We start from the raw sequence: 14,750 nt of genomic DNA on the forward strand, positions 1-14,750 counted from the left end.
TTTCAAAAATGAAAAGTACTTTTATTTTTCACTGTGATATCCATAATCAAGACTACAACTGTTCAACAAGATAAACATGACAGTTATACAAAACATATGTAAATATTTACAGACTTAACTGTACAAAATAATTTAAAGTTTACAAAAGTTTCATGCAACCTCTGTTGACTGACACAGTCTAGGAAATCTCCTTGGAGAAGTGTAAAAGATCTTTGAATTTATTTTTTTAATGGTTCAAAAAAAGGATGCTGCAAAGCTTCATCAAGAGTAATTCTTTTGGCTGGATCATATTCCAGCATCCTGCGAACAAGGTCAAACAGACTTTGATGATCTGTGTCTTGGCAATGCATGAATTCCTGAAATGAGAAAAAAAAGTATTTGAGAGATCTTTCACAATTGCAAATCTAACACAATAATCAAAGTCTTCAGTCTTACCTTTAAAGGCTTACAGCGTCGCCTGACATATCGACCTGCAGAGCTGTGTTCATCCCAGTCCAGTTGGTCATGGTGAAAATAGTGTTTTCTGCATGACAAGGAAAATGATTTTAAGATAGTTGAGAACAGCTCTAACACCAACACTATTTTATTCAGCTAAAGCTGACACACTTTCTTGCAATAGACTAGTAGGTAACAAACCTGGAAGTCTTTCTTGATTTTCAGAAGCTCACAACTAACAATGGAACCTTTAAAATTTCCTTTATAATAGAAATATACTAGGTAACTTACTCCTTTTATAATGTACTTACCTGGATTTTTTGATCATGTGAGCTGGTAGAGGCCCTAGTATTCTTTCCATCATTGCCAAGTGTTCTTTACTGTCATGTGTCTGTGTGGAAAAAGCAACGAGCACACTATCAGATTTTTCTATACTCAGCCACTTGGTAACACCACTCATCTATTAACAGTATGCTTGCCAAGGCATCACCATATTATCTTTAGACATCATCCCAAGTTTTGTATGAGTATGTTTACTTTATTCCTAATTTCAGCAGCACCCTCAAACTCTAGACACGTTTCATTATCCAAGAAGCTACAATACGTATCTTAAATAGTCTGAGGTAGATGTCCACAACATCACACTTTCATATATGCATGCTGTCTTTACAATCTCATTTCTGTAATACTTGAAGCTTGTAAGGTTATGCCTTTCAAACTAACAGTTAGGTAGACATCATTAAAAGATCCAAGTCAGAAATCTGTAACAAAAACATTTGATTTAAATTCGCATACACACCTGAAAAACTGTAAACCCCAGGTAATACTCAATTAAAATACATCCAATACTCCAAACATCACAAGGCTGCGACCATCCCAGTGCTGCAAAATAGGCAAAATTTGGATTACTTTTTAATATATTCTCAAAACCTGTAATTCACGAAGGATATCCCCAGTTTTCATGCAATTACTGATGCCTATTTCCCTTCCTCCATGCCTCTCCCCAAACCTTGGTTGTTAGAGGGAAGGGGGAAAGGAATGTGTTTGGACTTGTGTTCTTAGAATATTTTTTACCTCTTACTCTCAAAAAAATTAACCGCACTATCTGTAAGAGATGGCTGAATTGTTAGAACCGCGAACAGCCACTCCAGTTTACAAAATAAAGACATCTGAATGAACTGTAATAAGCTGTCAGAAGGTTTGAAAGTCTCTACTGACCTAAAATAACCTCAGGAGCTCTATAATGTCTTGTAGACACTAATGTGCTGTGATGTTCATCATCAAAAGTTGCGCTTCCAAAATCAACAACTTTTATGTCTGTGTTTTTTAAAGTGCGTTCATCTCGCTTCTGTAAGAGAATCCAAATGCTATTTGTTAGTATTTTTAAAAGCATGCTTAGGCAAAAGATACCACATTATCAATCTAAATCATCTTCCAAGTTCCAATTAACAATCATACTAAAGATTAAACCTATGTAACAAAACACTCCTTTGCAATACATCGATTCCTTTTCAGCCCCAGCTCCAAGGAAGAACAAGAGCACATAAAGCAATTTAATCTGAATACTCAAGACAGATGAATATCTAAAGGCCTTTCCACAGTAAGAGTTCCTTTCCTCTTTTGTTAACCTCAACAGTAACTTCAGTTAGTTATACGTCTTAGATTTTTTGCTATCCATTGGTACATTCATATAATTTTATATAATTTTTCATTTATATAAGTTTAGCTCTTGAAAGCGAATTAGTAAATAAAAATGAGCCTCATACATAAACTAGATGTATTGATGCCCATACTGCTTTTCTGTTTCTAGGAAGCTTCTGAACTTTGAAAAAAGAGCACCAGCACAAAAAGAAATGCTTTTTTTTCCTCCTAGTGCAGCCAAGTTCTCATCCTAACATTATATGTCTTAGTGTTTTCTTAGATTTAAAAGGAATAAACTGATCAAGAACAGTCCTATTCTTGGCCCATGCCAATTATCAACATCACATGTTGATCACAAAGAAAATTCATCTTAGCTACTAAGCCAATGGCTGCTGAGCTGACAGGGCCTTCAGGGCAATCAAATAGAAAGCAAAACCTGACATACTTCTCAAAACTTACAAATAACTTTAAAGAAAGGGATTCAAACAGCTCATTAAAGAAAAATGAAGGAAAAAGATCTTGCCAAATTCAAACCCATTAAAATATTATTCCTATAATAAAAAATATATTCCTATTAATGCCACAACTTCATTAAACAGCAAAGAATTTAGCTAATGATCAGATGAAACACTTCAGTTTGAATTGGAGCAATGTTACCAGCTTAGCAGAAATCCAGCACGTCTCAAAGGGCACAAGAAATCTAGGAAACATAACTCTGATTATCACTTGACCTTTTTATGCATAGAAAGACTACTTTTAAAGAAGAGTTCAGATGAAGACAGAAGTTCAGTGCTGAGAGGAAAAACAAAAACTTACCATTTTTGCATTGTACTTCACTATGTAATCAGACTCCACAAACAAGATATTTTCAGGCTTTAAATCTGTATGAGTTAATTTATTGTGATGCAAAACTACAAGGAAAGAAGTTAAAAAACATTCTGTAATTAATACATTGATTTCCTAAAGGGAAAAAAAAAGGTAATATAGCAACATATTTGATAAAAGTATTGAGATTTACTTACAGTTTATAGACTGGCAGATTTGATAAGCCATGTTTCTAATGTCATTAATATGAAACGGCAGAAAGCTGTTCTCCTTAATAAAATCATACGTGCTAAGTCCCAGCAGCTCAAAAACAATGCAAACGTGGCCATGATGATCAAACCATTCCAGCATCTGAACACAGCGGCTTGAAAGAGAAACACAAATACATGAAAACTCAATTTATTGAACCTTTTGGCAAGTCCTTAGTATGCCATTCTCCTTTTACACTTACAAAGCGCTGCTTGGATCCATGGTGTTTAAGTGTTCCAATACCTGTATTTCTGAACGGGCTGCTTCCCGGTATCTACCAACATTTTTCACAATTTTAACTGCTACATGCATTCCTCTCCTTCAAAAGAAAGAAAAGTACCACAAATTGAATCAGTTACTGTGAAATATCTACAGTCTGAAAGCATTTTGATTTTGACAGAGTGAACACAAAGAGTACAGGTCACAGAGAACTGTGAGTTGGATTAGGGGAACGTGACTTAAGGACACTGCAAAGGAAAAATCAGTATAAAACCGGTTCTGGTCAAGTTCATATACCCACAGCATATGCTACATTACCTACTTCTCAGTCTTATTATCTCGTTTAAGGTAGAACAAATATCAGGAATCTACCTGAAAGATGACTCAAAAATATCAAAAGTTCTCATTTGAAAAATGTACTACAAAAGTTTGTCAAATTTCTGCAACTTGAACAACAACTTCTGGCTCTTTTTCAGTGCTCCTATGGAACCAGGGGAAATAAGTAATTTATTTTAATATCTGAACTTTATATTCTGAATATTTTGTACTAGTGAAGACAGACCTGCACTCTGTGTGCAATGTGTGTAACATTCAAACTCTAACGCTACTACTTAAATGGAACAGATACACATAGGCCATTCTATCCTATCCACTAATGGACAACTTTTAATTGTCTCGGTAGAGGTATTTAGATTCTGCTGACTTCAGAATGCTGTCTGCCTTTACAACATGACCTCAAGCTCCTGAGCAGTCTTAACTTGTGAAATGACCGAATAAACCAAAGCCAGAGGAAACAAACTACAACTGCTTCACTAAACTGAACTGCAGATATAAAACATATGGTTGCTATAACTTGAATCTGAGTTTTACTAATTGTTTAAATGTCTTAGAATACACAAGTTGTAGAAATACAATAACTTTCTTCTTCTCCACTGAACATGCCATCACACTGAAGTCACCACGCTATCAAAAAAGCATGACTCGACTACTGCGCATGCAGAGAAAGTTGAAAGGATTAAGTCTGATTATGAAGACTGAAGGAAAGAAATATACAGCTTTAGCAGTTCCAAGCAGTTGCTTTCACTAAGAACCAAAACTACTTCCTCAGCATCATCCTCAAAGTCAGTCTCTTAATTCGTTTCCATACTCTCTGCACACCTGCGCATCCTCTAGTTACGGCAACAGTGGTTGTAGAACCAACCGAAAACCATAATGAAGGAAAACAACTCTCCCCTTTTAAAAAAGGGCAGATGATATCTACTTAGTAATTAGGCATTTATTCCATCTGCTTGTGCAACCTGTCTAGAATATACAAAGGTTTACTTTTGAAAGGAATCCTCTCTAAGCAGATGGTTCCAAAGGCAAACGTGGTCAAGGAAGTTTATTGTTAAAGACAGCTTCTCAAAAATCTAAGAAAAAGTAGCCAAAAATATTTCTCTGTATACCGTTTTGCATAAAGTTAGTATCATGCAAGGGCCTTTCGCAGAGCAAAAGGAGAAACAAAAAAGCATTTATAGAATTGAAAGCAATGACTGAAGAACCTTAAAAATGATCAGGGAAAGATACTGTTTCCATCCAAAAACCCTTAAAAATTTTCAACTAGAAGTCACCTGAAAAGGTAGCTCAGATCAAAATAAAACCATTTCTTTTTTAAATATACTGCAACACTATTTGAACCACAACTTACTTTGTTTTAAAGAAAACATTCTTGAACTCTAATTTCTGAGCTAAACAGCATTGTTTATCATGAGGTGTACTTACTGACACTTACATATCATGATCTATACACTCCACTACTTTTCCAAAAGCTCCTTCTCCTAAAGTCGCAACAATTTCATCTAAAAAGAACAAACACAAGTTAGAATTATGCAACGACTTAAACAAGAATGAATATTACTAATGTAGATTTAAAAATGTGCCATTACAAAAGCATAATTACTTTAAATCTCAGCATCTGAATGTGTTATTTTATTGGACAGTTGTCATGAAAACAGTTAGCCAAAAAAAACAAAAACAAAAAACTATCTCTTGTTCTAATCTCAAGATTCAAGTTCATTTACTACTTGGAACTTTTTGAACACAGTACTTAAATTCTACAGAAAAGAAGATATGCAAAAGAAACAAAAAAGCACAAAAAAAAAACAAAATAAAAAGAGCAATGAAGATTTCTTTAGCCCCCCTCCTCTGACATACTATTCTAAACAGATTTTTTGCTGAAAAGTTTTTAAGAAGTGTTGAAAAATGTTCTATACATCTTGCTCTTAGAACGTCTCCACTTTCACAGATCAGGTGACCCTCCTCATCATCCTCTACACTCCTGGATCTTTTCCTTCGGTGACTCTTCTGGAAACGGCACCAAGATCGTCCAGCCAATCAATATATCAGAGTGAATTCAGGGCAGAATACGCAATTCATTCAGCGGGGAGATATTCAGGCATTCAGTTACGCACCAGGCCACGAACAGTTGGCAGGAGCAATTTCAAATTCAGTCCCCAGAAATTCACAGGGCACAGTTTATGTTACAGAAGAAAAACATGGCAAGGAACAGATTTTCAGATAAATACTTAAAGTGATAAGGCAACAGAAAAAAAAACAACACAATTTTGACTCTCAAACAGTGGCTTAATTGAAGACAGATTAAGACTGCAACGTCACTATTTCTAATACTTTGCTATCAAACAGCAAAAAGCAGTTATTTATTTATATAGCTAAGCTTACAGTCAGGTGAAATGTTTCTCTTTAAAAACATACAATTCTTGTAATCTAAATATTATCAACTATCAAGTAATTTTACTTCCCTCGTGTAAGGAGAGTGAAGAAAAATTACTCTCAAGCCCTTGATTTGATCTGCATTGTATAGTCTAATACAATTTGCCATTTCTATTGCAGAAATGTGACATGAAATACTTGGACCTGAAGATTTATCAGTGGGCATCAATGCCAACAATGAGAAATTCACACAGCATGCCTTCAAAGAAGGCAAGCAGCAAGCTTATCCCATCTTCAGTAAGACATTAGCTGCCACTGGTCAGGCACATAACTTATCAAAGTTTTCTGAAATCAGGTGTAGAATTGTGCAGCTTCTTCTTATCAATTTACCAGACATGCATGTTTCATACCCCCAGTTAAGTTTACATTAAAAAGGCACATTACTTCAATTATTTTTATTAATAGGATGGATGGCATCTCAGAGTCTACCTGAGAAACAAATAGTTCACTATGCTCTAAGACTAAAGTGATAACTGCACTGCGAAACAGCACAGTTACCTGTCTTCACTTTCAAGATCACATTTTTCAGATTAATCCCCAGCGACCTAGCTGCTGGCCACCTACATCCCCAGTGTGTAACCAGTACTGATGATAATCCCCCCAACATCCTGATCCAAAAACCTCAACTAAGAACATATTCACATGCTCACAAATGGATTCAATTACAAATCCTTTATTAATAAAATAATATTTCCCCAAAGTACTGTGACCAGGAATTGAAGTTCTAGCACTTGCTTAAGAAGTCTATTACCACTAATTCATTAATAATAAAGTTAAAAATTACTCATACCGAATGTGATTGGTGACTGGAGCAATGATGTCTCTTATGCTTCCTTTTATGACTACTTTTCCTGCTCCGACCAGAGGATTTGCTATAGTGATGATGGTGACTCTTTTCATAGTCTCTGTGATAATGCCTGTGGTCATATACTTCACAGAAGTCATTTCTGTATTCCTCAACATATCTCCGGTCATGATGGTCTCTTTCATTTATGGCTCTATCGTCCAAATAATGACTGAAAATATATTTTAAGTGAATGTTCTCCACTTCAAAAACTTGAGGTTCCAACAAGATAAGTGACTGAGCTGAGTTACAGGGTTACACAGTATCTGTCTTTACAACAAGAAAGTTTTCTAATCAACTCCCTCCTCAAAAGAAGTGGAGCTTTTCTCATTAACTTTATTAGGGATCTAATGACATTGTCAGTCTGAAATACATAGCCATCCACAGGAACAATATATAACCAGTCCACAGTTTGCACAGTAAAAGAAATTCAGCCTCAAAAAGGAGAGAGACTTCCTAAATATACCAAGCAACTCAATTACAATTTCCAAAGACACAATATCGAATGCTCTTAATACAGTAATAATCCTTCTACGGTTTCAAAGCTCACGACATTAAAAAAGAAAAATAAAACCTGGAGATTCTGAGGTAAGCCGCATTGATCTTAGTACTCTGCCCTAAACATTAAATACTTCAGGAAGTATCTGGATCAAGGGTCTCCTGCCCAGAAAAAAAACAAACTTAAAGCTGCAGAGGCAAAGTGCCCCCATATTGCTGTACACCTACCCCTTCCAGCATTTTATAAGCATGAGTATGAGCTCTTAAAAGAATTCCATGGGATCTTCTTCTCAAGGGAAAAACAGAAAAACACATCCTTCCAGTGAAAGCAGTGTGGGAGAAAAAGCAAACCACCTCCAAATTAGTAAGAGAAATCTAACTCATACTTACCACTGTATTAAGTGACTAAACAAACCTTCTCTTCCCCTCCTTTTGCTCACATTAAGTAAACGAACAGACATACTTCTCATTTGAAATTTAATATTGAATGTATTCAATGCCAATACTTAACTGACAACAGAGAAACAAACTAGTAAACATTTACTGTTTTTATTAAAGAATTTCTATGTAGTGATTCGGGTACTGTGTTAACAAAACCAACTACCTCTTCAGTTTGTCTTAAGTGAGTCAAACCTTAAGGAATCACCAGCTCTGGGCATTTAAAACCTCATATCCTGAAAATGTGTTTATTTTAGGCACATTAAGAAATTATCACTACACGATTCAGAGTCTTATACCTTTCTGAAACGTGATTTGGCTTATAGTGCTTGCTTTCTTGTCCACTACTGTGGGACCTTTTCCTGCGTTTACGGCTGCTGCTGTGCTTTCTTTGATCCCAGCTCCTTCTATCATCCCACTCAGGGCAATGAGTTTGTTTTGAGTGCCGCATCTTCCACTAATAAAAAAAAACAAAACAAACAAACAAAAAACACAACACAAACACATAAAAGACAAAAGTGTTACACTGGGGTTTGTAGTTGCGAGTCAGAACTAGAGAGAACCATTTCCTCAATCCTCTTTCCTTAGCTTTGCCCATACACTACTTCGGTTTTGGGTGAGCAGTTACCTCATCCCAACACAGTTACAAAACACAATTCAAGATTAAATAGGCCAACCCATCTTCACTTAATAGCTTCAAACATGTTATTAAAGTCTGTTTTAAATAAACTCTCAAGTGACTAAAGAGAACCATTTCCTTAAATAGCCTTCCCATGGAGAGGGGCCTTAATCTTCAAACATTCTCTATGAAAAAACAGATTTCGTTCTTTACGCTACATTATACGTAAATTGCTACATGAAAACCAAGTATGTCCAACTAGCCTAAAACATCTCTCACAAACCTCTTTACAAATCACTGTTACACAGAGATGTTTAAATTTTTTTTTTAAGTTGTAGCAACAATCACAGCAAACATTGATAAATTAATATATAATTGCAGTCCTACGAACCAAACCACTATTTTTGAACTCTGTTAGCACACGAGTAAGCAGTTGTTTTACAATACAGCTGATTTGCCAAAGACAAAACCCACCAGCTCCTGTTGCTGGACGTTATATGCAGGAATTCTGTGTTCAAACAGGTACATGCACAACTGAAAAAGAAAGCAAAGCACAGCTGTAGAATTAGGAACACATCAAAAGCAACTACATTCATCCTTTAGCAGAAATATTTAAAAACAAGAAAAAAATACATATCTGTTTTAGCATATTCTAAAGAATTAACTAAGACAGGACAAGAAAGATTTCCATGGTACTTTTTGACAGTAAGAAAAGAAGTTTAGATAGAAATGTAGCATTAAAAATAGTGATATATCATTGTGCAAATTGACACGGAGCAACAATGGTTGCCTCCACACCAACTAGAGGCATGAAGAAAGGAACTTTTAGAGCCTGTAAATGCTCACGTAAATGGCAAGCTTCTTCTGAAAAAGAGGTTTTCTGATACACTTCAGATTTCTGACAGCTTGGCAGTTAACAAATTAACGCCTATATCAGCATGTTTTTTCCCTTTTTCCTTTTTACAGTAATCTGTTTTAAATTCTGCAAAAATTAGTGACTGGCGCAACCTTTGAATCAGTCACGATGCAAGTCGCCTAAAAATCTTACTCATTTACCATGCATTAGTAAGAAATAAAAATACTAACACATTTAAGGACCAATCATCGTTCCTGAAGGACCAAGACAAAATTAAAATCTGTTACTCCTTCATTTACATGCCTGATTTTCTTATCTTCTTACCTAATTCAGCAGCCATCTTTCTCTATTTTCGACCTACACAACTCAAATTACCAAACACACCCAGATTTCAGTTACTGTACTTTTGAGGTGGGAAGTGTTTTGTGCCCCACGCCCTACTCAACAATAGGTGAATTCAGGATCTTACCTATGATCCCCTCCCCAGTTTGCCAGAAAGCAGCCTGCAATAAAGCTTTGTAGTAGATAAATAAATATGTAAATAAAAGCCCCAAGAAGGAGTGCTGAAGAGGGAGGTTTTGGGGTGGAAAAATAACCACAGAAATCTTGAGGAAAAGGTTTAGTTGAAGACTAACTGCTGCTTAACTACATTTTAGTCCTCAGAGAACAAACAAAATCTAGACAGAATTTGCATGTTCTATCCCCAAAGGAGGCAGGTAAATGCAAATTAGCAGATAATTGTTAGAAAATCGATCTGTGCGAGGCTCAAAGCAGCCAAAACCCATTTTTCTGTAGGATCCACCTTAAGATTTAAAAAAAAAAACACAACACATTATGCACTTCCTCTAAATTTATGCGCTGAAGCGCCTCACTTATGTAATACTGACAGCTGCCTTTACCACACGCGTTCCTATACAGCGTGTGGCCCCATCTGCGGGCCGCCTTCGCCCCCACGCCGTGCCACGCGGCTCCCGAGGAGGGGTCCTCTGGGAGAAGCCCCCCCCCCAAAAAAAAACCCACGCCTGCGGAAGGCCGCAGCGGCCCTGCGGCGAGCTGCACACGCAGCACTTTTTAAATGTCTCTCCCGGAGAAGTTGGCAGGCGGCGCAGGCCGGGGGAGGTCAAAGGCTCGCTGCGCCACCACGAACGAAGTCCGCCAAGGCCCGGGGGGGGGGAGGGGTACGGGCAGGCCCCCAGCAGGCGCCCACTGCCCCTACCCAGCCCCAGCCGCGACCCCCAGCCCCCTCCCCGCCGCGGGAGGCCTCAGGAACCGGCCGGTGGAGATCGGGCTCGGCCCCGCCGCCCCCCGGGCAGGCCCCGGCCCACTCAGCCCCCGGTAACCGCGCGGCCCCCGCCCCGGCCCCCACGGGGCCCCGCTGCCCCCTCAGCCCCTCACGCACCCGCTGCGCCCCTCAGCCCTCTCACCGCTTCGAGCAGAGAGGGGAAGGAGGGAGAAGGCGGGCAGGAGGGGGCCCTCGGGGGGAAGGAGCCCGCCGCTTACCGCTGAGGACCGAGCCGAGCGAGCCCCGCGGCCGCCCTGTGCGCCCCAACAAAATGGCGGCCGCCGCCCCGCGCCCGGCAGCTCCTTCCTCCTCCTCCTCCTCCTCCTCCTCCCCCCCACGCCTCCGGCGGCGCCGTGCGGCGTGACGTCACACGGCCGGCACAACGGCCGAGCCCCGCCCGGCGCCGGGACCCCGCCCCCTGCGGCGCCAAGGGGCAGAGGCCGGGGGGGCGCTGAGGGGACCGGGGGGAGCCCGGGGGGGTGTGGGGGTACATGGGGAAGGTCCCGGACACAGAAACTCCTCCCCGCAGCAGCTCTGCCACATCTTGCACGGGAACGTCTGCTGCTGACAGACAAACCACAGCACCTCACGTTGAGCGAGCAGGGGTGCGTTCAGTGAGCCCCCAAAGCACTAGCACGTGGTACCGAAAGGGAGAGACAGGTTTGGTTTTGTGCTCCTAAAACTTCCGTTAAAATTCTGCCAGTGAGTGCAAAAGAAGCATTTAAACCTGCTTTTCACTAGACTGAAAGTCCCATTTCTCTTTTTTAAGATGGGAAACTGAGATACAGAGCGTTGATGCCCATTTGTTTTCCCTTAGTTTTTAAAAGGCCTCGTTACCTCACGGCCCTCACCATACGTCACTGTCAGCACCCAGTGTGGCCTTGTGCCGATGGTTTACTATTCTAGCATGTAAGTGACTGGTGGTTACTTATAAAGATAGCACTAACACCTGCGAAACATTGTCTTCCCAACATCCACCGATACATCCCCGCCTTAGCAATTCTCTCAGAGCATGAGCAACACAAGAAAAGTGAGGAGGGACAAAGCGAAGCATACAGCGAGACAGCGGGCACATGAGGACCTGTGTGCAGGAACGCTGCGCACGCTGAGGGCTCTGCACCAGCTCCCTGCCCATTCCCACAGCTCCGTGTCACAGGAGCGATGTCTCAGGGGTATCCAGAAGGACGACCATGAGTGCTCTTGAAGAAAGGCTGGTGGCAAACCAGTGCCCTGTGACACTGGCAGGGCAGATAAGATGGGATGTGACAGAAGCACTTCATGTGCCTTCCTTATTGCCTCTTCTGGAGTCTCACTTTTGCTGTTTTTGTCTTGCTGCGTACATGACAGGCACTTCTACATGGTACAGCAGCTCAGAGACAGTTTGGGGAAGTCCCACTTATTCAAACAGAAAAGGTTGTAGCTGAAGGGAGTATCAGAAATAAGCATACCTTGAAAGCAGGAAAAAAAAATGGTTCTAGGGCTTTGTGGTTCTTGCCTGTTAGGAAAAATGATTTTCAGACTGAAAAGGGGGTGGAAACAACTATTGTTCATTATGAAAATGCAGTGAATGGGAGCTAGTTAAAATTTACCATTTTCAGTTAAAGGTTTTTGGCTGACAACTGAAGGAGGAATAAATCTGTCAGAAGGTAAGAATAATTAGCTTTTCATTTTGAACCTTTTTGAAGAAGAAAAGGGGTATATAAAGGTCATACCTTCACATCAGACACACATAAAGTAAATGAAAGAAATTTCACACTGAAGCAAAAGCCTTATGACAGATTTTGGAGAAAGTATTCTGTGTGTTACAAAGCAGACTTTCAAATACTGCTCTCTTTGTGCTAAACGGAGTCCAGTGCTTTCAAAAATACCTGTACAGACATTCAAAAGAAAAGCGGCATCGAAAGCAGTCAACTTTCCTTCCTGTGCGGGAGGTGGCAGTGGAGACCCAGCAGCAGAGAGCCATCAGGCTGCTGGAGTTCAGGTGGTACCGCTGGGAAGGACGGAATCAGGAGACGCTCGCTGGCCATGACCAGGTTATGTGGTGCAAACAAAGCAACAGCTGCTCTAGAATGGGAATGACCTAACGGTGAAAAATCAAATTAGAGGAATTTACGTTACAGCAACGGGAGAGAAACTCTGAGTGCATTTATAGCTACTTCTGTTGCCAACTGGTATGGTATTTACTTTTGTTTATGAGAGGTATTTCCTTTTTTAATTAGACTGTACAATGCCAAATGTATGCACAACTTGAGCGAGTAACACACAATACAAGCATGTTTTCGTTCACTCTGTACAACAGAATACATTACATTTCAGTGTTATTATCCTGGCGGGAGACATTTGTGCATGTATGAAAAGCTACATTCAAAACATTTGCTTCCAAAATGCAATATTGTATTGGTTGCTCTTTCAAGTACTTTAGAGCGGTAGGTGATTCATCCTCACAGCAGCCATTTGCGAGATGTAAAGCTCATCTACTTCTCTCATTGTTTGGATACAAAATTTAAAATGGGCTGACTGCCTTGCCCAAAGCCCCAGAAAGAGGCGCAATGGCAGAGCCAAAAATTCCTGGCTTTGACTACTTCCAGTACTGTGCTTGCTTTCTCTTAATTAAAGATGCATTGGTTTTGTTATTCCTCCCTCTGGTTAGTGTCAGAGGCTGGCTGATTAGTAGTTGTGCTTTGCCTTTAGTTGTTTATGGATTTCTGCAGTTCCAGGCTTTGTTTTTTATAGTGATGGAGGGAATATCATAGAACTTGACTGGGTGGTAGCAGCTGTAGGGGCTCAGGGACATAATAAAGACAATACGGCCTGTTTAGGAGAGTCTGAGCAATGGGGATGGAAAAAACAATCATGAGCCTTTCTAAGATATGTTGGAAAAAAAGTGCTATTAATTTCACAAATCACTATAACTAATGATCAAGCAAGGAGGTGTCCCAGATTGTTGTGGTATGTGTAAATTCAAGAGATGATAGGAACTCAAAAATTCAAATAGGAAATGGAAAAATGCAAATATTCAGCCACAGCAAATTAAGGTCTGGGCTCAGGGACACATTTCCCTTATTAATGAGTTGCTGGAAATTTTCTTGGGAAATCAGTGCCCCAGAAACTTTGTGTGAGCACGTGCACTTGTGTTCATTCCCAAGTGCATTGTGAAAAGTCATGGCCGAGTGATGGGATTGTTCCCTCTGAGCCGGGATAGGTGGCAGGCTGGAATTGCCTGCACAGCCGGCAGCGTGTTCATAGCCGTATTAACACATAAAGGGCAATCCAAATGCTGTGCCTTAAATGCCTGGCAGCTTGCCGCTCAGGCAAGGTGTTTGCTCTCCAGTGTTTACGCTGGTTTTAACTCCTGAACACGCGGTGTGCCTGCCCAGCTGGGGTCCCCTTGGGCTGAGCTGACCCGATCCGTTCCCTTTTATTGCGAGGCTCACGGATGGCTGCAACTTCAGCTCCTCACCCTCTGCTTGTGGCAGAGCCGAGTCTTCCGAGGACTGCAGTGCTTATAGCCTAACAAAGCCTAGGCAGGGGAGCTTCACACTGGAAAGCCTGAGTAAGCTACAGGTTGGAGGACATTCAGCAGAGGACGTAGTCCTTTTTGCCAAGAAGCCTGCCACTGTACGAGCGCAGTGCTGAGAACGGGGGCTGCACAGGGCACTTCTGCAGGCTCTGGAGCTCGTGGTACTGCTTACACAGGCCTGCAGTCCTTGCTCGTGTAACAGCACAGAACCAGGCTGTGCTGAATAAAAGCAACACAGAAGTAACGTAATGCAGACGCCTATTTTTTTTTATCAAGGAAACTTCACCACTTACACCTAGACAAGAGTTTCACCTCTGAGCCTTTCTTTATATAATTTTAAGCTACTTGATGCATGGATCTGTCTTTCTGTACATGCTTACTGAAATGGGGCCTTCACCCCATTAGAAGCTCCCAGATTACTGCAATACTGATCATAAATAATAAATAATAGAACACGTTTAAACATCAGCTGTACCATGGAATTTTATAGGAACGGACTAAAAATACTCACGCTGAGGCCCAGCTTTCTCCTTTTGTTATGATACTTTGCGTCTG

General features: G+C 40.4%; 1 protein-coding gene across 3 annotated transcripts; it reads right to left on the minus strand.

The window, feature by feature from the left end:
- On the minus strand, positions 1-11,022 carry CLK4 (CDC like kinase 4). Of its 3 annotated transcripts, none has more exons than XM_035560712.2 (14): positions 10,894-11,022; positions 9,012-9,071; positions 8,218-8,375; positions 6,929-7,154; positions 5,622-5,712; positions 5,141-5,207; positions 3,353-3,469; positions 3,099-3,265; positions 2,893-2,987; positions 1,654-1,783; positions 1,235-1,317; positions 747-826; positions 436-523; positions 1-356 (listed from the first exon to the last, which is right to left on the minus strand). In XM_035560712.2, exons 2-14 carry the CDS (start codon positions 9,063-9,065, stop codon positions 219-221), a joined length of 1,494 nt encoding a protein of 497 aa, XP_035416605.1. In that variant the 5' UTR covers positions 9,066-9,071; positions 10,894-11,022; the 3' UTR covers positions 1-218. The 3 variants fall into 3 exon arrangements, with proteins under 3 accessions (XP_035416605.1, XP_035416607.1, XP_035416606.1); XM_035560714.2 differs by having other exon boundaries at positions 10,818-10,991; XM_035560713.2 differs by having other exon boundaries at positions 10,793-10,990.
- Positions 11,023-14,750: the final 3,728 nt, after the last annotated feature.

Source organism: Cygnus atratus, chromosome 14 (genome assembly GCF_013377495.2).
Source record: "Cygnus atratus isolate AKBS03 ecotype Queensland, Australia chromosome 14, CAtr_DNAZoo_HiC_assembly, whole genome shotgun sequence".
In the NCBI taxonomy this organism is placed as follows: domain Eukaryota; kingdom Metazoa; phylum Chordata; class Aves; order Anseriformes; family Anatidae; genus Cygnus; species Cygnus atratus.